General features: G+C 44.0%; 1 protein-coding gene across 1 annotated transcript in view; it reads right to left on the bottom strand.

Annotated features, from left to right (window-relative positions):
- The window catches only part of Tceanc2 (transcription elongation factor A N-terminal and central domain containing 2), a 41329-nt gene extending 16176 nt beyond the window's left edge, over positions 1–25153 (bottom strand). The window contains exons 1-3 of the mRNA XM_057784206.1: positions 25023–25153; positions 24380–24523; positions 11411–11552 (exon numbers count right to left, since the gene is read on the bottom strand). Coding sequence (XP_057640189.1) covers positions 11411–11552; positions 24380–24481 — 244 coding nt within the window. The 5' untranslated portion in view covers positions 24482–24523; positions 25023–25153. The remainder of the gene's footprint in view (positions 1–11410; positions 11553–24379; positions 24524–25022) is intronic.
- Between the last annotated feature and the right edge of the window lie 148 nt (positions 25154–25301).

Below are 25301 nucleotides of genomic sequence, written 5' to 3'. Positions count from 1 at the left end.
TTTACTGAACTGAATCAAACTGTAACTAGTTTTGTCTGTTATGTGTTTGCTGTCTGAGACAAGGTCTCTCTCTCCCTCCTTCCTTCCCTCTATTCCCCCCTGTAGTTCTGGCTGTCCTGGAACTTACTATGTAGACTAGGCTGCCCTCAAACTCACATTCTGCCTGCCTCTGCTTTCTGAGTGCTAGGATTAACCGTGTGTGCCACCATACTTGGCTCAAACAGTTACATTTGGCTTCCAAATTAGTTTTGTACCAACATTTAGACACAGATGCAACTGATTAAGAAAAGCGCACAACTGCAGATAAAAGCTCGCTGTGACAAAGTGAATTCAAAGGTGTTAAGAAGATGAAGTTTCTGATTCAGCTCTTGCCCCTGCTCTGAATTTCTTCTGCCCATCATCCCAGGCTTAGTGCGGATTAGTCCATTTACTTAACAATAAATCAAACCTCTCTACTGTATCCTTTTATGAGCAGTAAGCTGAAGCTCAGTAGAATAATTTGTCAAGGTCTCCCAGCTAGGAAGTCCTGAGGCCAGGATTTGAACTGTGTTACTCTGGGATCACTCACCGAACCTCTAACAGGATGTTAAGAGGCTCCATCATTAGGGCCCGACACAGTGTTCATCAAGGTTCTATATAGATAATGCAAGGCACCTTCTTAGTATTCTCCAACCAGAAGAGGACAGACCCTGAGAAATAACTGAAGGACAGAGGCTTGGTACTCATGCCAGGGTAATGAAGTCACCGCCTTTAGCCTTCAGGGCCAGTCTATCCTACAGAGCTCCCACAGTGGGCATGCTCTGAGTGGCAGGGAGAATCTGCAGGCATCAAGAAAAACACCTGAGGGGTGTAGGGCTAAGAGGGAGGTTGGGGGAAGGGTACAACCCGGCTGGGAAGAGGCAAGAACCTCATGCCAAGAGCAAAATGGAGAAGGGACAGGAAGGAGAGAGCTTAGGTGACTCCTGGAAAAACGGAGGCAGAACCACACATGTTAGAGCACAAAGGGAGTTTCAGGTACCACTTCTGAGCTAGTTTCTTAGCACTGTGCAGTCTGTTGTGGTGAAGCCAAATGTTCCCGAAGGTTCGAGTATTGAAGGCCGGGTGCCCAGGTGGCGGCACTTCTGGGAAATGGTGGAAACTTTGGAAGGTGGGGCTAATTAGAAGATCACTGGTGACGAGCCTCAGAAGGGGATTCGCTCCTCCTTGTCTCGCTGCTTTCCCACCGCAGGAGGTGAGCAGCTTTGCTTCCCCATGATGCTCTGCTCTGTCCAACGCACCACGGCTTGGAAACAAAGGGGCCAAGGGAACATGGCTGAGATTGACCGTGGTCAGCACTGGTCTTTCCCCCTTTGAATTGACAAGCTTAGGCATTGCCATGGCAACGGGGAGCTGCCCAACAGTATCTGACTTACTCCTGCAAGCCCCGGAACCTTAGTAGATGCTGTCACAACTCCCTATCTTACAGGTGAAGAGCCCGAGGTACTGAGGGCTAAATCGTAAGAAGCAAGGTGAAAAGTAGGGCTGGTCGTCAAGACCATACCTAAGCTGCCCGGCTTTTGCCCTAGCCTGTCACCTCTGGTGATCAAACAGTCCTACCTTCTCTCATTTCAACGGAAAAAAGAGGTTCCATGACCTTTCCCCAAGGTTACAAGTTGGTCAGTAGCTACATCAAGGAAGTTAATGATCTGCAAAAAGTCATTATTTGCTCCACAGAGTTTATGCTTTAAAGTAAGCAGTGTCACTGCTGGTCTTATGACCTAGGTCAGGTCCCCTGGGTTTAAGGTTAAGGGTTTCTGCATCCTAACACATTGTTAAAACAAATTCCCCACAGGAAGCTGCCATTTGGTCATTTAGCAAACATTACCAAATATGAGGTGTATCCCAGACCCAGGCTGGGCACTGACCAGTACACTGAACAAGACACACATGTGCACTAAGAACCTCCAGGCAGGGCTAACATACCAAACACACTGATGCGTGAACTATCACAGGCCCTAGGACATCGCTGCAAAGGGTCCTAAGAGCCCTGAAGAACAACTGAGTCAATTCAACAGAGAACAGGAAACAAGCAGTTTTCCCTGAGTCTCTGTGACTACGGAAGGAGACAAGATAGCATAAGACCGGAGCAAGAACACGGAGGCCTGAAACAGTATGGCGGTTAAGTAAGGACGATGGCAAACAAATGATGTCCCAAGAGATGCTCACCTCACCCTTGTGCCATTACTTCACACGGCAAAAGGGACTTTACAGTTATGGTTAAGGTTAAGGACCCTGAGATGAGATTAGCCTTGATTTTCTAGAGTGGGTTCAATGTGATCACGTGAGTCCCTTGAACTAGGACAAGGAGTGGGTATGTGCAAGGCAGAGGACCGGTCAGAGAGATGGGCTGTGGGAAGAGCTCTACTTCAGATCACTAATTTTGAAGATGGAGAAAGGGGACTAAAAGCTAAGGAATGCAGGTTTGTGGGGGTTTTTTTTGTTTTTTGTTTTTTTTTTTTTGAGACAGGGTTTCTCTATAGCTTTAGAGCGTGTCCAGGAACTAGCTCTTGTAGACCAGGCTGGCCTCAAACTCACAAAGATTCGCCTGTCTCTGCCTCCCAAGTGCTGGGATTAAAGGTGCACACCACTGCCTGGCTCTGGTGGCTTTTAAAAAGGAACTGAACTGTCCTTTTGAGCCTTCAGAAGGAATGTGACCCTGCCCAACATCTTCGCCTTAGCGATGCAGGAGAACAGGAGTCACGGAGTAGCGGGACACGGTGTACAAACACCTTAGAACTGTGGCTCATCACTTGGCTGTCTGACTTGGAGCAAGTTAAACTCACGAAGCTTCAATTTTCCCATTTTCAAAATTGAGAAAACAATTATGACTTCACAGGACTGTGACATGGGTCAAATGGGTCATGGACGTGACAGCACTTCATAAATACGAGTAGCTATTTATTGTAGTTACCAGCCATGAGTTAAAGCAGCGAGGAATCTCTGAAACAGGTCAACATAGCTGACAGAACCCTTCCCCCGGACTCTCAGATGCAGAATTACAGGGGGGTGTGCCTGCTGGCCAACCTTCATCATCGCCTCATCTTCTGTGTGCTTGACGCCCCTCGCCTGCCGGTTTATGATAAAGGCATCCACTCACAGAGGTCCAATAACCACAAGGTTCCCTTGCATGGCTGATCCTCAGCTTCCCTGAGCACTTGAGAATCTTGTGCCTCTGAAGACACTTGTCCCTGGCCCACGCGCCACTGCTGCCTGCCTACCTTTCCCCTGCTCCCTACCTTCCCTTAGCCTCTCCACAGCTGCTATGCCCTCTCTTCCCACTCCCTCACCATGAATTTTCTTCCAGGTTCAATCCTTTGGCCTTTTTAAGATCCTTTAACTCAGAGAATTCATTCACTTTTGTGATTCTAAACAGATATTTCCAGAAAATTACTTCCAAATATGTATTTCTAGTCTAAGAGTCTCACTTGAGCTGGACATTTTCATTAAAAGAGCTTATGTAAGAATTCAATATGCAGGGGCTGGAGAGATGGCTCAGTGGTTAAGAGCATTGCCTGCTCTTCCAAAGGTCCTGAGTTCAATTCCCAGCAACCACATGGTGGCTCACAACCATCTGTAATGAGGTCTGGTGCCCTCTTCTGACCTTCAGGCATACACACAGACAACATTGTATACATAATAAATAAATAAATATTAAAAAAAAAAAAAGAATTCAATATGCAAGACTGGCTGTGGTGTTACATGGCTTTAATCCCAGCACTTGGGAGGCAGAGGCAGGCGGATGTGAGTTTGAGGCCAGTCTGGTTCCAGGACAGCCACGGTTGTTACACAGAAAAATCTTGTCTTGAAAACCAAACAAACAAAAATCAAAACACCAGTGAAACTGAATAGAAATACCAGCAGGACGCTCCCACATGAGGCACAAAAGAAAACACTACATTCTGTTTTAAAAGTGGTTAAGTTTGAAAAGACGGCAGCACCCACAGGGAAGGGTCATGGGGCCAGTTGCCAGGGCACGGTGCATGCTAACCAGGAAGAAGGTTGGCTTCTCCGTTATCTTTCTAAGGTTAACTCATTCTCTGACCTTGGATAAGTCATTCCGTTCTGTGGGTTTCCTTGTTTATAAACTGAAGCAGCTAAATGGATTTCATGAGAATGAGGAAGAAAAATCCAGGCTGGCAAGATAGCTTAGTAGTTAAAGTGAGGTGCTTGTCACTGAGCCAGCCGACCTGCATTGGCTCCCTAGGATCCCTACAACGGAAAGAGAGAACAGACTTCCAAAACTACACCCTGTGGAATGTGTGTACCCCCACAAATAAACACATACATCATTAATAAAGAAATACACACTTTAAAAGAAAAATGATATTCTTACCAGTAAATGGACAAAACCCACAAATTCCAGCTCCTCTCCCCCACCCAAAAAAGGAAGGAAAAAGGACAAGTGGCTGATAAACCTATTACACTTATTCTACTTGGTAAATGAAAATAAGAATCTATTTCATATATATATGACTGCTGGATTAGTGATATTTTAAGGAAATTCTAGGTATGCAAATGAGGAAAACTTTCCTAGAATCTAAGATTCCCAAACAGATCAAGAAGGAGGTGAACAGGCCGGGCGGTGGTGGCGCACGCCTTTAATCCCAGCACTCGGGAGGCAGAGGCAGGCGGATCTCTGTGAGTTCGAGGTCAGCCTGGTCTACAAGAGCTAGTTCCAGGACAGGCTCCAAAACCACAGAGAAACCCTGTCTCGAAAAACCAAAAAAAAAAAAAAAAAAAAAAAAGAAGGAGGTGAACAGGATATTCTAGATGAAGGCCATAGGTAAACCGGAGCCATGAGCACTGTCTAAGTGCTCTGGAATGGCATCTAGAGGTTGAGCTGCCCTTTCTAAAGAAGCATCCTAGATTGGTGGAGAAAGACCGAACAAGAAAGAGATGGAAGGCGAGCAGAGCCACGAAGAGCCCCTGCCTGATCCTGCCCTTTTCCACTCATGCACTGCTGTTCTGGAGCAGTAGGGCTCGAGACACACTGGTACAGACTACAGCATGGTCCTGCTGGCAGGGAGTTACTGCCTAGCAAATAGAAAATAAAGAGGTAAATAATTAAATAAGTAATTACAAACTGAGATAAGAGCCTGGAGGGAAACCGTTTTAAAATACAGAAGTAGCAGCCAGTTCAGTGTCACGTATGCCAAGAGAAAGGAAAATATCAGTGGTTTCAAATCACAAGCCTGGGAAGATGAGAACTGAGACAAGACCATTGGATCCGAGCAGAACAAAACCACTGTGTCCTGAGAGGAGAGTGACTGTGGGAGAAGCCCGCTGGGAAAGCGAGAAGGCCAGAGAAGGGCACTGTGAGTGGAGATCGCTTTGAAAGAAATCTGACTATAAAGGGAGAAAGAGAAACAACCTGTATGGGAAAGACGGCAAAGACAGCTAGCGGAAGATCTGCGCCCGTGTGCAGGCAGGAGAGCCAGTAAGGAGATAGCTCTGGCAACAAAAGAGAGGCGATGGGCTATCCCACCTTCCACTTCCACAACTGGTCCTCGTAGAGTCCAGCTACGGGCTCTCGGAGGAGCTGTTTCGCTGCCCCATGCACCCAATCCTTCATGCTGTCATCATGTCTCACCCGAGTGACCAGGGCCACACTCTGTTCCCATGGCTCACTCCCTCACGTCTTTTACGTGTTTGTTCAGATGTCACTCTTAGTGCGCTCCTGTCTGCACCAACACATTCATCGCCAGGGCCTTTGCCTCTGCCCTACTTTTCCATGAACTATCATCATCTACCACTGCACAGATATTTCTATTTCTTCTCTGTGCTCTGCTTCCTTTTGCTATTAACTGTTACGTTGAGACAAGGTCTCTGTAAGCAGGAACACACCCATGGTAATCCTTCTGCCTTAGTCTCCTGAGCACCGGGATTATAGGTACGATCCACCAGGCCCAGCTAGGACAGAGACCTTCACTGGTGTCCATCACAGGCATCTCTAGTACAGTGTCAGGCACAAGGTAGGTGTTCTAGTTTCATTTGTTGATATAATAAAATACTGTGGCAAAAGGTAACTTAGGGAAGAAGGGTCTACAAGGTGGACAGTCCCAGGCTAGCCCACTACTGCCAGGAAGTCAAGGCCGGAACCAGACCAGCACTTGCCACTCTTGCTGTGCATTTACATCTTCTGTTTGTTGTTTGTTTTTATTTTATTTTATTATTATTTTTTTTTTTTTGGTTTTTCGAGACAGGGTTTCTCTGTAGCTTTGGTGCCTGTCCTGGAACTAGCTCTTGTAGACCAGGCTGGCCTCGAACTCCCAGAGATCCGCCTGCCTCTGCCTCTGGAGTGCTGGGATTGTTGTTTGTTTTTCGAGACAAGGTTGCTCTGTAGCTTTGGAGCCTGTCCTGGAACTCAATGAGGAAACCAGGCTAGTCTCGAACTCACAGAGATCTGCCTGCCTCTGTCTCCCGAGTGCTGGGATTAAAAGCGTGCACCACCGCCCGGTGCATCCACATGGTAATGTGCCGTTTCAGGCCTTTAGGCTTCCCTTTCCTTCTTCATGCCTCTGCCTGCAACAAACAGCTCATTCTAACCAGCAAAGGCGCATCTCTATGACAACCCTTCCCAATTCAGAGAAGAGAGTGCCGCTGCACCTTCACGGACTAGTACGTGCCCCCAAGCTCCTATTTTCAAAAGTCAACCACAACTATACAGTTACATGCTTACTTTCTAAGCAAGAACTATGAGGATCTTACAGACACAGACTGGGCATTGTTCTCTGGCATGCAACATAAGCCACGGTCTATCAAGGTCCTTGATGTGTGTCAAGCGAATGAATTATTCCAGATTGGAAATAAAATGCAGATCAAATGATGCAAGGCTCTGGCTGATCTTCACGTTGCTCATTAGTTTTTTTTTTTGTTGTTGTTGTTTTTTTTGGTTTTTCGAGACAGGGTTTCTCTGTGGTTTTGGAGCCTGTCCTGGAACTAGTTCTTGTATTGTAGACCAGGCTGGTCTCGAACTCACAGAGATCCGCCTGCCTCTGCCTCCCAAGTGCTGGGATTAAAGGCGTGCGCCACCACCGCCCAGCGTTGCTCATTAGTTTAACACAGAGACCTCGTCCTGTATTTTCCAACGCTGACTCCTCTCCTCTACTGGATCCTTCTCATCAGCGTTCAGCACGTTGTCACTCTCTATCTTAAAGCCTGACGTATTCAATCTACCTCCTTCCCCTTCCCCATCCCGTCACCTCTCTCTCTACTACCAAACTTCTCAAAAGTTTCTCTCTTTTCAGGGTTATTTCCACACCCCACTTTGCTCCTCTAGCTCCTGTCCTCAACCTTGCCTCTGAGACTGTCCTAAAATTATTAATGACTTTATTTTATAAATCAGTGCCATTTTTGGACTAAGCTTATCTTATCTGGTCCAGTGATAACCATGGTAGCTGACCACACCTCCCTCCAAACCCTGACTCTTTCATTTAAACGACAACATTCTCTTCTGTCCCTCTGGCCAGCTTTCTCAGTATGGTCCTAAAACCCTTTAAATATCCATGTGCTTCAGGACTGGGGCTTGGCTTTGTGCAATGGCTTATCTGGGCTTATCTGTTTCTGTCGCCACAATTCCTCGCTCTATGTTGATGATGAGTCATTCCCATTGAAATGGTTACAATCTTTCTTTAGATTCAGTTTTATGTACCCAATATCTTGGTTTATTGTTTTCTTTTCTTTTTCTTTCTTTCTTTTTTTTTTTTTTTTAAAGATTTTATTTATTTATTATGTATACAACATTCTGCCTCCATGGATGCCTGCAGGCCAGAGGGCGCCAGATCTCATTACAGATGGTTGTGAGCCACCATGTGGTTGCTGCAATTGAACTCAGGTCCTCCGGAAGAACAGTCACTGCTCTTAACCGCTGAGCCATCTCTCCAGCCCCCTTTCTTTTTTTTTTTTTTTTTTTTTTTTTTTTAAATTTGGTTCTTTGTTTTTCGAGACAGGGTTTTTCTGTGTATTCCTGGCTGTCCTGGAACTAGCTCTGTAGACCAGGTTGGCCTCGAACTCAGATCCGCCTGTCTCTGTCTCCCGAATGCTGGAGTTAAAGGCTGTATCTTTTTAGACATTTCTTTTGAGATGCTCTATGAGTCTAGAGAAAATAAGAAACACGAAAAAATAAAAACAGTTTTGAAATGAAGAACTCATGAATGAGGTAAGTAAGAGTCAGCAGAAGAGAGAATTAGGAGTTTGGAAGGCACATATCTGAAGAGATTCTCTAGACTGCTGAGAGAGCCGAGGGGATAAAGGGTATGGCAGATAAAAACATGAAGAAAAGATTTAACATAGTTTTACCTGTAGAATCTGAGGAGGGGGACAGAGAAAATAAAAGCACATTTGAAGAGCAAATGGTTATAAATTTTCAACAAATAAACATGAGCTTATATAGCCAGCACATATGACAACCCTCGGTGAGTCTCATATCCTGGTAACCACACCTAGGGTAGTTGCCATTCAAAGCATGCAGCCACTGGCAGAATCCAGTGAAAACGGTACTTGTGAGATTAAGCTATAAAAGAAACTATGGAAACCAGGCACAGTGGCTCCTGCCTGTAATCCCATCACTTGAGAGCCCGAGGCAAGATAATTACAAATTAGAGGCTAGCTTGGGTGCATAATGAGTTTCAGGCCAACCTGGGCTACACAACAAAACTCTGTTTCAAAAAAACCAACCAAAGAAACAAACAGCAAATTGTGGCTTCTGTATTGACTGTTGTTTCAGTTCTTGACCTTTTTGGGATCATGGGCTCTGGGGAAGTCAGATGCTATGAGGAACAGCCATGAGGACAGGCTGTGTGATGAGGAACTAAGGGTCTTTTCCAAGCAATCCTTTAATTGTGCTCCCTTAGAAGCCCACCAGAAGACTGCAGCTCTAACCAACAGCCAACGCCAAGCTCGTAAAGACAGGGACCAGCAGGAGGAGAGGGGCACATCTCCAATCACAGTATTTAGGCAAGGAAGATACGAGAATCCAGAGCTTCAGGTCAATCTAAACCATACGGCCAGCCTGGTTATAAGAGTCCCTGTCAAACCAAACCAAACTAAACCAAAATAAACATACCCTGAGCCAGAACCATTCAGATAAACTGGTTCCTGGTTTGCCGACCCTCAGAGAAACTATGTGAAATAATACTTTCCTAAGCAACTAAATTTTAGGGCAATTTCATACAGTAATAGATAACTAATATATTGCCAAAACCAAACAGTTCTGAATTGCTTACAAAAAGCCTCCTCCATCTGGTCCAGACTGTCTCTCAGTCTCGTTCCTTGCCATACTCTCTCTGGCATGTTACATTTTAAATATACCTAACAACTTGGAGCTTTTGGAACATGACCACGTTCTCTCTCCCACTTCCACGACGCACCCTCTGCCTGACACATTCTTCAACACCTTCTCTCCTACTTCCATCCACTTGGCTAACTTCTCCCGGTGACAGAGCACAGCACTACACCACAGGAAAGGTCTTATCAAACTGCCTGTCTTTCCATCAGATTCAAAGCTCAAAAAGAAGAAGCAACTTATTTCTCCTTTATACCCTACAGTTCCCAGCACACAGAAGATACTCTGTAGATATTTGTTTCTTACACCCCACAAGGTAGAGCCAGGCAGGAAGGCTAAAAGTTGAAGTGTAAACATTTTCAGGAAATGATCCAAACGAGATTTTCACCTGATATAACTGTAAAGGAACCCGGAACCCCCTGCATTCCATGCAATTTCAAGTTTAGGGAAGGCTGGAGTAAGGTCAGGATTCCAAAGTTGGATGGATTCCAGTTCCTGCTAAGTCAGACCTCATGGTCGATCTATTATGGCCCTTGAGCTGTAACCTCTGAGCATCTGGAAAGCACTCGCAGTCATATTCAAAGGTCAAACAGAAACGGGTTTTAAAATGATCACCTGTCCTGCCTTTTAGGACAATCTAGCTTATTATGCTGAGATTTAAGATCTGATCACATATAGTATCTGTGATATGTGTCTAAACAGGATCATGCACATACATAAACAAGCAGGTCATAAAGTATTAAACACTAGTACCCTCTATTGGTGGAACGGCCTCACAGGCTCATGTGAATGGTCTTATTGCCCTCTAGTGACCACAACCTAAAAAGACAGCAAATCCTGCCGCAGATGGGAGCATCTCTTTGGCTATAATGATGGGTTTTATGTTCTTTAAGCATCTAATTTCCTCAGACGCTAGTTTATATTACAGGGGTGCAACTCTAAGATTCCTGGGGGCTCCCTGGGGACTCTGCGCAGCTCTTCCCAGCTGTTAGCGACAGTGTGACGCTGCTCTCTCCTGCTTCTCAGGAAGAGGAGGTCAAGGGGAGGCAGAGGAGGCGATGGCTGCACCAGTGAGGGCAGAGGCAGCAGCTGTGAAAGACGATCCTGGACTCTCGGGGGAACCGAGAGCAGCTTGAGGAACACATGTTGTTCCTCCCTTGCAGATTAGCCACAGTTGTGGGCTGCTCTAAAACGGCAGCTCAGCGTGGTCCCTCACTTACCTCTGAAACAACTCCAAAGCTGTGATAAACGGCACAGCGGCAAATGTCGCTACCGTTTTGTTTTATAAACCAGGCTTTGCCGGTGATTGTTGCTGCTGAGGACAGATTAAGCCGAGTTTCCTTCAAGATTTAACTGAAATGCTGCCTCCTCTATGAAATCTCTCCGAAGTCCCCGGATTACAGCAACTGCTTTATCTCTGAGCGCATGCGGTCTCTCCAGGTCGGGGGAGCAGACAGTGGCAGGTCGCATGTGCACATTTATAGCCACAGCAGGGCACCACTCCTGTTTGTCTACACCATTGCTTCTCTAGCAAATCCTTAGCTCCTCGAGGTCACAACCAAGTCTCAAACATTTTGCGCAGTCAGCATCGGGAACACTCAAAATGTGACCTATATGTCACTGTCACTTTCCAGTCGATATGGTAAGTACAGACCTTGTCTAATAAGTGAATGGAGTAGTTCTGCTCACTCTGCGCAAAAGTCAGGGGAGGTGCGGCAAGACGGCTCAGTGGGTAAAGGTGCTTGCCACCCAACTAGCCACATGTTAGAGGGAGAGAGCCAATGTCCATTAAGCTGTCCCCTGACCTCCATATGTGCACTGTGGCAAACACACACCCGACCCCCCTCCCAACATACAGTAAATTGAAAAAAATTTAAAGATTGAGGACTATGTTTTGTGTATTTTCATTTCATTTTTTTCTTGAATTTTTATAAAATATTACAAAAGTATTAGCCTGAGGCTAGTAAAATGCTCTAAACAACAGTCCCCTCCAGTGAGTGTGGCAAACCCGGGTGGGTCAGACAAGGCATAGTGTACAGGAAGGAGGGGAGACACTCTGAAGTACTTCCCACAGAGCTCAGAGCATACCTATCCTCGTCGACTTCAACACCTCCCTGGAGGGGATTTTCTTCTTTAATTCTTGTAAGGCTACAACTAGGTTCTCCTTTGTTTGATCAGGAAGCTCCAACGTAGCTTTCCATCGTTTTATGTCTTCTACAACCACAACTCTCTGTGAAAAAGAAAAGTCATTTGGAAAATGGAAGATTTTCATTAGAAAGGCATCTGCCTTCACCTGAGCTAATGGCTCTCCTATTGACATATGAATTATTGATTATGACCTGAACCAAAGCACAGTGTGTCTGATGGCCTCGAATGATGGGTAATTGCTTAAAAGCAGGTCCTGCTTACTGCAGATCAGGAGGAGAGTTGCATCTATTAAGAAAAGTGCAACTTTTAATCTCACCATGCCAGACACCACTGGGCACTTAGCAGCGAGAGGTACTAAGGAAGAAGACGATGCTAAGGTGAATCAACCTCAGAGCTCGCTTAAGTGTCTTAATTTGTATGCATGGAGCAGAGACGTCATAAAACCAATAAAAATAAAAATCACACAAACAGTTCCCCACTTCCCAGGGGGAAAAACCCAAATTTTCTTTCTGGAAGAACTTTAAAAAAACAAACAAACAACAAAAAAACAAAAACAAACAAAAAAACTTCAAACACACAGGAAGGTACAGGGAGAGATCCACCACTGTTTAAAAGGTTGTCATTTTGTCATTCCCCAGAAAATAAAGCATTATAAAATTTAAGTCTGTTTACACCCTTCACCAAACTCATTTCCCATCTTCCTTTAAGAAGAAGCTAGCACCTTATGGCTGAGTCTCAGGCTTCCATTAAGCACAAAACACTAGAGATGAGGAATAAGGGGGAAGGAAATGGGGAAGCTTTCGTACTGTCATGTGATTTTTCTGTAGTTTTGGAATCATTTAAGCAAAGAGCTTTTTAGTAAGCAAAAGTGGCAGACAAAAAGTAGCTTTTATAATTGAAAATTATGCCGGGCAGTGGTGGTACACACCTTTAATACTAGCACTCAGGAGGCAGAGGCAGGTGGATCTCTGTGAGTTCGAGGCCAACCTGGTCTACAAGAGCTAGTTCCAGGACAGGCTCCAAAGCTACAGAGAAAAACCTTCCATCATCAGCCAGCAACCGTATTTGGGCTTTCCCAAGCACAGGTCTGGTCTGGGCATTGACCAACTCCAGGAACAGAGTTGATTCTCCAACAGAAACTCACTTTCTACAGAGGATCGCATTCTGCTCTCTCCCTCTGTCCCGGACCTTCTCTATGGCCTGTGGTAGATGCGGGGTCAGGATTCTGAAATGGTCTTCACGCACTGCCTGCATAAGTTCCAGAGAGAGGCAGTTTATATCTACTCTCTGTTCTCAGCCCCCAGGAGACTCAATCAAACCTGAGAGGGAAAGGCTTTCCTATGTGCTGTGCAGTGTACACTAGTATTAGTGATCAACAGAACCTAAGCCACACAGGAGATACTTCCTATTGAAATGTACATTTTCTTGAGGTGTTCATGTTAACACGCATAGTTAGAGCTAAGCCACGCTGGCATTAGAGAACAGTAATCCTATTATTCTATACACACCTTAGAGGGGTCTCCTCCCTCAGGTCTTCACTGTACACACACTGCTTCCATGAACTCTGACTTTTTGTGTACTATCTCCACCTGCTCACTTTCTCTGTAGCTTCATGCTCTGAGTAGTGGGTACTGCTGGGTTCCCCCTCCACCCCTCTGCCTGCCTGGTGTAACCTAAGGATTTACCTTTCCAATACCCTCTTTGTCCATCTGTGTTGGTTACTCACTAGACATATTTTTTTCTTTACTTTTTGTCTCTTTTTTATTTTTTAAAAAATTCATTTATTATGTATGTATAGTGTTCTGCCTGCATGTGTGCCTGCAGGCCAGAAGAGGGCACCAGACATCATTAAGGATGGTTGTGAGCCACCGTGTGGTTGCCGGAAATTGAACTCAAGACCTCTGGAAGAGCAGAAAGTGCTCTCGACCTCTGAGCCATCTCTCCAGTCCTTGTCTCCTTTCTTGTCTTCTGCTAAGCAGACTGAATTTTTTGTTTTGTTTTGAGACAGGTTCTGCATACCCTAGGCTGTCCTCAAGTTCCCCATCCTATATTTAAGAGTCATCACCCTTGGCTCTGAGTTTTAACTTTGTTTTTTCCTCATAGTTTAAGAATAATTGTGTTTCTTTCATTTAAATGCTGTCATTTTAGGACCCATGTTCAAAGAAATATTTGTGCCAATCTTCTTACAAGTCTCTTTCAAAAACTCCTATTATTTTTTTTATTCTTTTATTTCTGAGTGATATATTCTAAATTATTTCCTTATTATCAAGCTTCCAATTCACGCTTTTTCTCTTAGGCTACATCATGTCTACTTTAACCTGTTCAATATGTTTCTACTTCAACAAACATGTCGTTTTCACTGGACGAGCTGATTCTTTTTTCATTCCTATTTCTACCCCTTTCCTTTCCAAAATCTTTGTGAACATTTAAAACATATCTAAGATTTCAGATTGTTCTCTTATCCCCATTTATTGGGTTAGATAATTTATCATATCTACCTGTTCACTTACCCGCCTTGTAGTTTACTTTCTCATGGGGTTTGCCTGGACTACGAGTTCTCTAGAGGATTGCTTTCCTTGGGAGTCTGTATGTTATAGGATGTGGAGGGCTGAACAGGAAACCCACATGTGCCTCTTCAAGGTTTTGGAGTTTCCTGGTTTTACCCTAGACTTCATGCTAACTTTACAGTTTGTATGCACAGTTAACAGGCATGTGGTTCTAATGTATTGTCAACTCTTTTTTTATCTAAGACCCCAACAAGATGGCAATCTTCACACTGTGTTCTTCAACTGGTAGGCGGAATTTTTCTAGCTCACTTTCCACAAACCTAGTTTTAAATTCCACTGGGGGCATGGGTACCAGCTCCAGCTCCCAACAGATGAGGCTCGGAGGCCTGTCCCATGCTGACCTTAAGTTCTAGCCTCTAAGTTTTACAGCTGCTTTCAATACCTCCAAACAATTCAGCTTCTACTTAAGCTCCAGGATTCCATTTCCTGTCTCTTCTCGGTACCTTAGGATTTTCTTTCTTGTAGACCAGGCTGGCCAAGAACCCACTTTATAGACCAGGCTAACCTTGAACTCACAGAAATCTGCCAACCTCTGACTTCTCAGTGCTGGGATTAAAGGTGTAAGCCACCAAGCCTGGCCTATTAAAGATGTTTAATCCAGCCATCTATACACAGTCGGAAACGGGGTAGAAATCCCAAATCAGATCATTTTGACTTATGGAACAAATAAATCCAAACTATTTTATTGTTGCTCTTTGGAGACAGGGTTCTCTGTGTAGTCTTAGCTGTGCTGGAATTTTCTCTGTAGACCAGACTAGCCTTGAACTCAGAGATCCGACTGCCTCTGCCTCCTTGAGAGCTGGGACCAAAGATGTGTGCCAACACTGCCTGGCTTAAGTCCAAACTCTTAAGCTTGATATAAAAGCTCTTCCATGACCTGAGATCCTTTAGTGCCAAGATATGCTCTAGATACTATCAGCAGCTGCCAAAACAGGGTTTCACCCCCACTTCCTTTGCCTGAAAACCATTTGTCTTTTAAATAGTCTTGAGTATTAACTTTTCCATGAAGCCTCCCTTCTACTGCCTTTGACCACATTCCTGTTTGCATAACATTTCCTGTATCCATGCTTCTGAATGCACTCGTTAACAAGACTCTCTTTCCCACCAGACTATAGCTTGATAATTTATCTACCCATCCTCAATGTACAGGAGGTGAAATGAAACAAATCTATATACAATAGCTTCAGGTGTGAAGAATAAGAGCAGAAACCAGACAGGGAATTCTACAGAAATCAAAGAAATATCTGGGTATAACTATTTTCACTTTTTGTTTTTTTTCTAGACAGGGTTTCTCTGTGTAACAGCTCTGGTTGTACTAGAATTTGCTTCGTAGACCAGATTGGTCTTGAACTCACAGAGATTCGCCTGCCTCTGCTTCCGACGTGCTTGTATTAAAGGTGTGCGCCACCACTTCCCAGTTTATTTTTACTTTTTTGAAGGGCAGAGTATGGTTGCAGGCAGCCCACGCTCTTAGCCTTGAACTCGCTAGGTAGCTGAGGATGACCTTCAACTTCAACTTCCTCTGTCTGAGTGCTGGAACTACAGAACTGCAAGCATGGACCGCCATCCCTTCCGGGCATACTCAGAACACAGACACAAGAGACCGGCTGTGGAGTACCGTTAGGGAAAGCTAATCTGAATACTGGACGGTTATCACTGGGAATATATGGTCCTTCTGTCTCGTCTTACAGCTGGGGACAGCTACCTTGCAGGTTGACAAGAGTGGTTACGTAAGGCGGTTACTCATACGCAGTGATGTGTGCACACCGTTTCACTGGCTGGGGCAGGTGGCAATACACTGGCTGGTGAGTCCTGCTAAGGAAAGGTTCATAAAGCATTCCAAAGTGCTTAACCTGAAAGAACTGGCATAGTCTATATCTTTTAATAATAATAATAATAGTTTAAAAAAATGTTCTTAGAACTAATCACTTGGTAAAGGAGTAAGATGAGATTAGCCAAATTAACCTTTACCATTTAAATGCGCACTACAAGAGCTCCACTGAGTACCCCTTTTATTGCATGAGATAAGACCATGGTGAAATTACTTGTAATATGCTGATAACAGAAGTAAAACGGTCTTAAGATTGTTATACCTCCCAGCTTGGCATTCAGAAACTTCTACTTCCTTTTAGTTCTAGTGGGCAGACTATATAGACTCAGATTGCCTGGTTCAAACCCCTACTCTGCTACTCCGTGCTGTATTGGCCTTAGGCAAACCACCTCACCTCTCTATTCATTGAGTCCTTTCTTTTTTTTTTTTTTTTTTAAAGATTTATTTATTTATTATGTATACAACATTCTGCCTCCATGTATGCCAACACGCCAGAGGAGGACACCAGATCTCATTACAGATGGTTGTGAGCCACCATGTGGTTGCTGGGAATTGAACTCAGGACCTTTGGAAGAGCAGACAGTGCTCTTAACCACTGAGCCATCTCTCCAGCCCAGTCCTTTCTTTTTTTATGTAATGGGTTTTAATGGGCTTTTGCCTACATGCATGTCTGTTCACCAAGTATATGCCTGACACTTTCACAGGCCAGAAGAGGGCAGATCTCTGTGACTTCAAGGCCAGCCTGGTCTACAAGAGCTAGCTCCAGGACAGGCTCCAAAGCTACAGAGAAACCCTGTCTCGAAAAAATCAAACAGAACAAAATAAAACAAAACAGACTAACAAACAAACAAACAAACAAAAAACCAGGCTCAACAAATGCCATCATTATTATCACCACAATAACTTTCTCTGAAGCTTTAGTCTTACTATACAAGCCTTTACATTTTTATTTTGACATTTTTATTCATTTGTGCATGCATAGGTCATAGGGCATATGTGTTGGTCAGAAGATAGCATGTAAGTTGGTTCTCTCCTTCCACCATGTAGGTCCTGGGTCACCAAACCCAGGCCCTTAGTTAGGCTTGGCAGCAAGTGCCTTTACCCACTGACTTGCACAGGAGAAAAAAAACTATGCATCTTTACTACATGTCAGGCATAAAGCTCAGTCGGCCCTCTCACCAAGCATTTACTCGTAAGCTCTATGACAACTCTGTAGGTTGAGCTATCCTGACACTGATGAGGAAAACAAGGCTTCAGCCTTCAGCACATTCTTGCACTAAACCAGAATGTCCATCAGCCACAGTGGCACATGCTGTTGTGGAATAACCCTTTTGTACACTCTGAAGAAGTGCCACTTAGATTGGTTTAGTAAAAAGCGGAACAACCAATAGTTAGGCAGGATTTGCAGAGAGAATGCTGGGAAGAAAGGGAGAAGCCAACCAGATGCAGAATGAGTTGGACAGACAAAACATAGGTTAGTACAAATATGAAGGCCAGGCGGTGGTGGCACTTGCTTTTAATCCTAGCACTCGGGAGGCAGGCGGATCTCTGTGAGTTCGAGGCCAGCCTGGGCTACAAGAGCTAGTTCCAGAATAGGCTCCAAAGCTACAGAGAAACCCTGTCTCGGAAAACCCAAAAAAGGGGGGGGGGTTAATTTAAGTTATAAGAGCTAGTTAGAAACAAATCTAAGTTATTGGCTGAGCTTTTATAATTAATAATAAGTCTCCATGTCATGACTTAGGAGCTGATTGGCGGAACAGAAAAATCCATCTACAAATAGCATCTAACCTGGGGGCACATATTTCCACATAAGACCTGAGAAAGCTTAAAAATAAAATAAAATAAAATAAAATAAAATAAAATAAAGGTTCCAAACACAAAAATGGAGCCAAACGGAGCTTCCTAGTTCCACAGTCTGGCATTGGGGCCATGGTACAGAGACAAGCATCTCCTGGCCACTGCCTGGGGGCAGCGTGTCATGAGTTAAGCTGCACAGAGGTTTAAGGTTTTGCTTATGCAGACAGAAAAGATTACAAATGCACAGTAAAGCAGGTTCAGACAGAATAAACCTCTAAACAGGTTACAGTGTGTTTAACAATGTGTGTTGGCTTTAAAAAAAAAAAAAAAGGATATAGGCAGCCATAAAAAAACAATAGTTTAAAAACAAAATAAAATTTCTAAAGAGAGAAGTAAAGTAACTAAGAAAAAGCCACATGGAGATGGGAAATACACAGGGAGTCTGGATCCTGTATGGTGCTATATTGACTTTAAATATTTTGATTGCTGATGATTAAATAATAGCTGCTAAGAGACACTGAATTATAAAAACTACTAAATTAAACCAAACTATATATATTTAAAATGTCTTAAATTTGAAGCCAAAAATATGTTCATTGAGGAAGAGGTTATGCTTTTGTTTCCAAAGAAAACGAAAGGCTGTGGATTCTTTCAAGGTTGATAGAGATCAGGTTTGATCAGGGAGACCCCCTGAAAATACTAGCTACAGACATAAAGAAATAAACCTAAAAAAAAAAAACCCTACAAGACAGGTGATGTGTATTTTACCTGCTCAAACATAAAACAAAAAAAAAAATCATCTTTAAATGACTTGTGTACACTGCACATTCCATACTTGTGATAATGCAAGTTACCTTTGAAAGTTTGTGTGTTTTCAGAAGAAGGGGAGCAGGCACCAATGAAAATGGGTGGCCAGGTGATTCAGCCTCTCCAAGAGCCTCTATTGCAGTTTCCTCTGAGTTGTACATTCAGAACAGCTTCAAGGCTGCTGGCTGAGATGGTCCAGCCTCACAGACTACTCCAGCCAGGGGTTTAGATAACCTTACATTCTCCCATCATACCAAGACTGTACAACAGCTAGCTCCCCCAGGACTTGACCATTATCTTAATTTTTTCAGGGTTCCTTAAAGATGCCAGAGCCCCCCAGACAACAGAAAGCAGTCTAGAGAACATAACACCCACATTCCCAAGAGATGGGATGGGTGGTTTTTGATCATTTGGAGGATTATGAATGTCTGTCATTGTTTGGGGGGGGGGGTTAAAAACTGTTATTGGTCATGGTCAGAAAAAAAAAACTGAACAAAGATTAGATTCAGGAATCTTTTTCTGAAGAGAAAAAGCAGGATATAATGTAGAAATGATGAGATAAAAGTATGAATTGTTGGGTCTACTTTTGAACAACCTCTAGTAGAAAACATATTAGGCATGTTTTCAAGGTTAAACATGTATTTTAGATAGATGGTCTTCAAACACCTCAAAGACTTACTGAATATGGCATGAAAAATGTTTTGTTAACATAGGGCTTTTCATGACAGCAAGATATATCTGTTCCTGCCAGTACCAATCTACTTCATAAAAGGATGCTGGGCACTGAAGAACCTCCATATGGAGTTTGCTTTCAATATGCGGAAAAGCTAGCCATTTGGGCAAGAAACTGCCCTTGCCTTGATTGCTGACAGTATGCTGTATAAACTGGACTAGCAGGACACAATGGAAAAATACTGCTGAACTTTGAGAAAACAAAGCAGGGCAATTCTTCAAACTTTCTGCTTTATAGATGTCTGTCAGATATTCTCAGCCTGTAGGCTGAAGATGGACACCCCAACATTGCAGAAGAACCTTGGGTGAATGCCCAGGCAGCCAGATGTCTCTGTCATTTCTAGAGTTTTGGGAATGGCTTGCACTGCACTTCCTGTTTACTCGGGTAATAGTACATCTTTCCAGGGTCTTTCCAGGACTAGATAGTTAGCTACATTTTCCTTAGTTATGATAGAAAATAAAAAGACTAAAAAATGGAGTATTCTCCCCAAATATGCCAAATACAAATGGACTGGACACGGTAAATGTAATCCTTACTTCATAATTGTTCTTATTATATATAGTTTTACTTTGTTAGAGTTAAAATCTTTCCTTTTTATTTAGACAAAAGGAGGATATTTTGTGGAATAATCAGAAGTATCACTCTGATCGGTTTAATAAAAAGCTAAACGGCCAATAGCTAGGTAGGATTTGGGGGGCAGACAGAATGCTGGGAAGAAGGGGAGAAGCTAGCCAGACATAGACTGAGTTGGACACACAAAGTGGGATAGAGGTAAAAGTCACATGATAGATATAGATTAATGAAAATATGGGTTAATTTATTAAATTAGAACTAGTAAGAACCAGACAGTGGTGCATGCCTTTAATCCCAGCACTCAGGAGGCAGAGGCAGGCGGATCTCTGTGAGTTCGAGGCCAGCCTGGTCAGGAAGAGCTAGTTCCAGGACAGGAACCAAAAAGCTACGGAGAAACCCTGTCTCGAAAAAGCAAAAAAAAAAAAAAAAAAAACAAAAGAGCTAGTTAAAAACAAGCTTAAGCTATTGGCCGAGCTTTTATAATTAATAATAAATCTCCATGCTTTGATTTGAGAGCTGGCTGGCAGAACAGACAAAGACTAGCTACAACATGCCTCTAATCCCAACACAAGGTGGCCAGGCAGGAAGATCACAAGCCAGCTTGGGCTACACTGTGATGCTGTTTCAAGACATGTAAAAATTAAAGCTAAACCATGATGGTAGTGTGTGGGAATAAGTGACTTGGCAGAGAAATTTTGTAAATCATACACAGTTTATCGCAGCATGATTTCATAGTTATTATGCGCTCACATCCTTACTGGGAGTCTCATGAGGGCTTACATTTTGATCTCAGGCTTTTCTTATGCTCCCTGCCGTACCCAGCAGAGTTCTGGGCAAAAAGTTTCTTTTTCCTATCAAATCCTTCTAAGTGGGGCTGGAGAGGCAGCTCAGCAGTTCAGAGCACTGTCTGTTCTTCTGGAGAACCCGTGTTCAGTTTTCAGAACCCACAGGGCAGCTGGCAATGACCCATAACTCCACATCCAAGATGATCTGAGGCCCTCTCCTGCTTCCTCGGACACTGGATACACATGGTGTACACAGATACATGCAGGCAAAACACCCATGCACATTTTAAAAAATGGATAAAAGTTTAAAGAGAGAGAGAAAGAGAGAGAATTGAAGATGGGAGGATTAACTCCCTTAAAGGAGGCAGAAAATACTTCAACATTCAATTTCAACAAATTTTTAATGACTCCTATATATATATACCAGACACTAATATATTCCAAGGGTACAGAGGTATAATATTCCAGAGTCCCTATATCCATGTAACTTATAAGCTAAGTTTCACAAGGAAAGTAGTTCTTGATTGAGTAGATAAACAAGTAGAAATTAACTCTATAAAAACAAAGAGAAATATTTTACAGGAAAAGGAACCAGTATCAAGTCCAAAGAAAGCCCTAACAGCTTAAAGGAGACAAACATAAAAGAAAGAAAAAAGCAGTAAAGGAAGGGCAGCTGGAATGTCTTCACATAAATGGAGAGTCACACATGAGTCATGCTGGAGCCAAACAGCACACCACCCCAAAACTTTTTTTTTTTTTTGAGACAGGGTTTCTCTGTGGTTTTGGAGCCTATCCTGGAACTAGCTCTTGTAGACCAGGCTGGTCTCGAACTCACAGAGATCCGCCTGCCTCTGCCTCCCGAGTGCTGGGATTAAAGGCGTGCGCCACCACCGCCCGGCCACCCCAAAACTTTTATTAGAGTTCTACATGACTTGGTTGTTTAGGAAAATATAGTTTATTTTCATATAGTTTATGTCAATCCTGTGCCAGGCAGTAGAGACACAAAACCATTAGGACACAGGTTCAAGAAACCTGGAGTGTAGCAGGTTGCAGGTATGCCAAGAAGCCAGTCTGATAAAGCATAAGCAAGTGCGGTAAGAGGAACTTGCTTAAGAATGACACAAAGACCATCTGTTGGATCAAATTATTCGGAGGTGTGCTGCTTTTGTTTAACTCTGTGAAGCTGTGATTCTCTGCCTGGCTAAAACACCTGATTGGTCTAATAAAGAGCTGAATGGCCAATAACAAGGCTAGGAAGGGCTGGAAGGCAGAGAGGATACATAGGAAAAACGAGGAGGAAGAGGAGCAGCAAGAGAACAAGGAGAGGAGGATGCTAGGGACCAGCCACCCAGTCAGTCACGGACTGAGAGTGACAGTAAGATACACAGAAGTAAGAAAAGGAAAAGCCCAGAGGCAAAAGATAGTTGGGATAATTTAAGAAAAGCTGGTAACAAGCCTAGCTAAGGCTGGGCGTTCATGACTAAGAGTAAATCTCTGTGATTTATTTGGGACCTGGGAGGTGGGACCCTCAAAAAGCCAAAAGAATAAAACATCACATAACAATTCACCTCGAATGTACCTTGGAGACATAGCAAGACCACTTATGGGAGTCAGTTCTCTCCTGCTACCACGGGGTTCCTCAGGCTGAACTAAAATCTTCAGGCTTGGCAGCAAGTGGCTTTGACCTGTTGAACAATCTCATCTACCTGGTTTTAGCATATTTTTTCTCCCCCCCCCCTTTTTTTTTTTTTTGGTTTTTTGAGTCAAGGTTTCTGGAGCTTCGGAGCCTGTACTGGAACTCACTCTGTTGACCAGACTGGCCTCGAACTCACAGAGATCCACCTGCTTCTGCCTCTCAAGCGCTGGAATTAAAGGCACGCACCACCACCGCCTGGCTCCAACATATTCTTAGTCACTACCCTATACTGCTTCCAAGACAACACAGTAAGAGCATTCCTGGCAAAGGGATTGTAGATGCAGAAGAACAGAGAGGAATGGAGGCTGGTGATCTAAAAACAGCTTGCTGGTAGAGCCCCTACTCAGCAGCCAAAACGCCTGGACTTTGATCCCAGCACTGTCCCACCCCAAGTCATCTGGGCAGCCCCTCTTCACTGCTTCTAATACGATCTGGTTAGACTATGGGTGCTGTGGAGTAATCCTCTTGTACACTGTAAAGAGCTGTCGCTCAAAATGGTTTAATAAAAAGCTGATTGGCTGATAGCTAGGATTTTGGGAGCATAAATACTGGGAGGAAAAAGGGAGAAGTCAGAGATGCTAGGAGATGCAAAGCAAGCAGAATGGGCAATATGGACAGGAGGTAATAAAGTCACAAGACAGAAAGTAAATGAATAAAAATGAGTTAATTAAAGTTAAAGAGCTAGTAGAAACAAGCCTAAACTAAGGCCAGGCTTTCATAATTAATATAACTCTTCATGTTTTTGTGGGGTTTTCTTTGTGTGTGAACTAGTGGCCCCAAAAAAGACTGATTACATATGGGGGCACCTAGGGAAAGAATACAACTAGGATCTAAACCAAGTACTCAGACAGCTACCACCACCACCTCTGTTTCTAGTCTCTCACTTCAGAAATCAAGACTGGAGGTGCAAGTGTGTCAGGTACAGCCAGAGCACCTTGGGATGGGTATGGTCATCCCAGATGAACAATTCAAACCAAGGCCGAGCTCTAGGCAGCACAAACATTAGGAATCTCAGGTATAGAGAAACCAACCAGGAAAGCTAAAAACAAATCAGAATGCAGAAGAGGCGCAAAGTGACCAGAGATTCACTGCAAGTTGTCTTTAGCACAATCATAATTAATTTAGTGATTATAGTTTTAAAAATTTTTTTTGGTGTGGTGATGGAGACTGGCTGGAGGACTTCACACATGACAAGCAAGCACTCTACCACTAAGCCACACCCCTAATATATTTCATTTCTTTTCTTGAGAGCCTTGCCATGTAATGCCTTTTGTTCTTGAACTCTCCATCTGCCTGCATTAGACTTCTAAGTGTGCGGTCTACAAATGTGCACTAGCACACTTAGCTTCACTGCCTGCTTGTGAATGCTCCTCACCTCTTCCTAATCTAGTTCTGGGGAGCAAATAACACACTCAAGTCCCTGTGGTCCTAGGTGGAGCTGTGGAGCCCTAGGCAACAATTCTGGCCAACAAGATGCCAAGGCACAATAAAGCATCCTTACTTACTCTTTATTAGGTTCGTCTCTAGAGCAGATGGAATCCAACCTGAAACTTTAATCCTCCTTAAAAACATTGGGGGCTGGAGAGATGATGGCTCAGGGGTGGTTGAGAGCATATACTGCTCTTGCAGAGGACCCTAGCTCAGTTTCTAGCAACCACCTCAGGTAGCTCACATCACTGTTGTTACTCTAACTCCAAAGAGCTCCAAAGCTCTAGTGAACATACCCACACACAGACACTGGTACACATCGTAAGAATACATCTTACCCAGGCGTGGTGGTGCAGTGTAGGGGAGGCAGAGGCAGGCAGATCTCTGAGTTTGCAGCTAGCCTGGTCTACAGAGCTAGTTCAGGACAGCAAGGGCTACACAAAGAAAACAAACAACCTTTTAATCAAAGGGGGTGGTGATCCTATTGGCTAGCAACCTTACGCCAATGCAAGAGTAATTGAATTAATACAGGGTAGCAGAGGTACGGGAATTGATAAAGGTTTGTACAGGGTACGTGAGGAGGAAAAAATGGTCCCTGAAATGTCCCTCATGGTCTCACAGTAGAACCCTTTGGCACTGTCTCATTATCACAGTTCTTTGCACGTTTTCTGTGCTCCCAGGCCCCTTCTCACCTTCAAAGATTCGATCGTGGCTTGCTTGTAAACCTTTCCTCCGAGCTGTTTCTTCTGTGGGCTATTCTGGATCCTGGGAGTTCGGATGACAAATTTATCCATTGTTGGGAGGATCCAACTACCTTCAAGTGAGGGAGGTGTATTCTGATCAAGAAACAGGGCAAAACTTCATTAAGACTGAGATGTGTATTCCCAGAAGGGACAAGAATGGATTTTCTTTCTTTCTTTCTTTTTTTAATGAATAAAAGTAAACGAATGGATTTTCTAAAAACACTACTGGATTATGGGGGTTCTTGGGTGGTATTTACAGGAAGTAAGATTTCCTCCCCAGAGAGGACCTCACTTTTCAAAAACTGAAACCATACAATAAGTTTACTTCCTGGGTTAGGTTCCTTGCTTCCAGAAGGGCACGCTAATGAAGGGAAGAGGATACAACCGCTCCACGGCAGCCCAATCCCAAGAGTTACTTTAAGACCAACAACCATCTCCAGACCTCGGCATAATTCAGCAGCTCCAGAAACCACTGCTCGGTGGTCAGAGGACCCCAACCAGATCCATGACCAAGAACCCCATCCTTCCCTTGCCCCCAGCACTCGGAAGCTTGGAAAGGGGTTATCGAATCACAGCTCGACATGAGACCCACCAGAAATCTCAGCCTGCCTACAGCTTAGTCTCTTGACCTCTGAGACCCTCCCAGTCCAGCCACGCTTCGGAATTAATTGGTACACTTCCTGCCGGGCCCAGATCCTCGGTGGTGACTCCCGAGAACTACACTTCCCAGAATGCACTGCGAGGCGCGCGGCGGCAGTGGCTGCAGGAGGCGAATTACACGCTCCAGTCGACCTCGCGGAGAAGGAGGCGGGCGCCTCTCCGTGCCCGCAACCGAGAGGGTTGGCCGGGTCCTCGTGCCCGCCCAGTCCCA

This window comes from Chionomys nivalis, chromosome 11 (assembly GCF_950005125.1).
Source record: "Chionomys nivalis chromosome 11, mChiNiv1.1, whole genome shotgun sequence".
NCBI lineage: Eukaryota > Metazoa > Chordata > Mammalia > Rodentia > Cricetidae > Chionomys > Chionomys nivalis.
The sequence above is the reverse complement of the archived record's forward strand: the minus strand, read 5'-3'. Positions and strand labels throughout refer to the sequence as shown.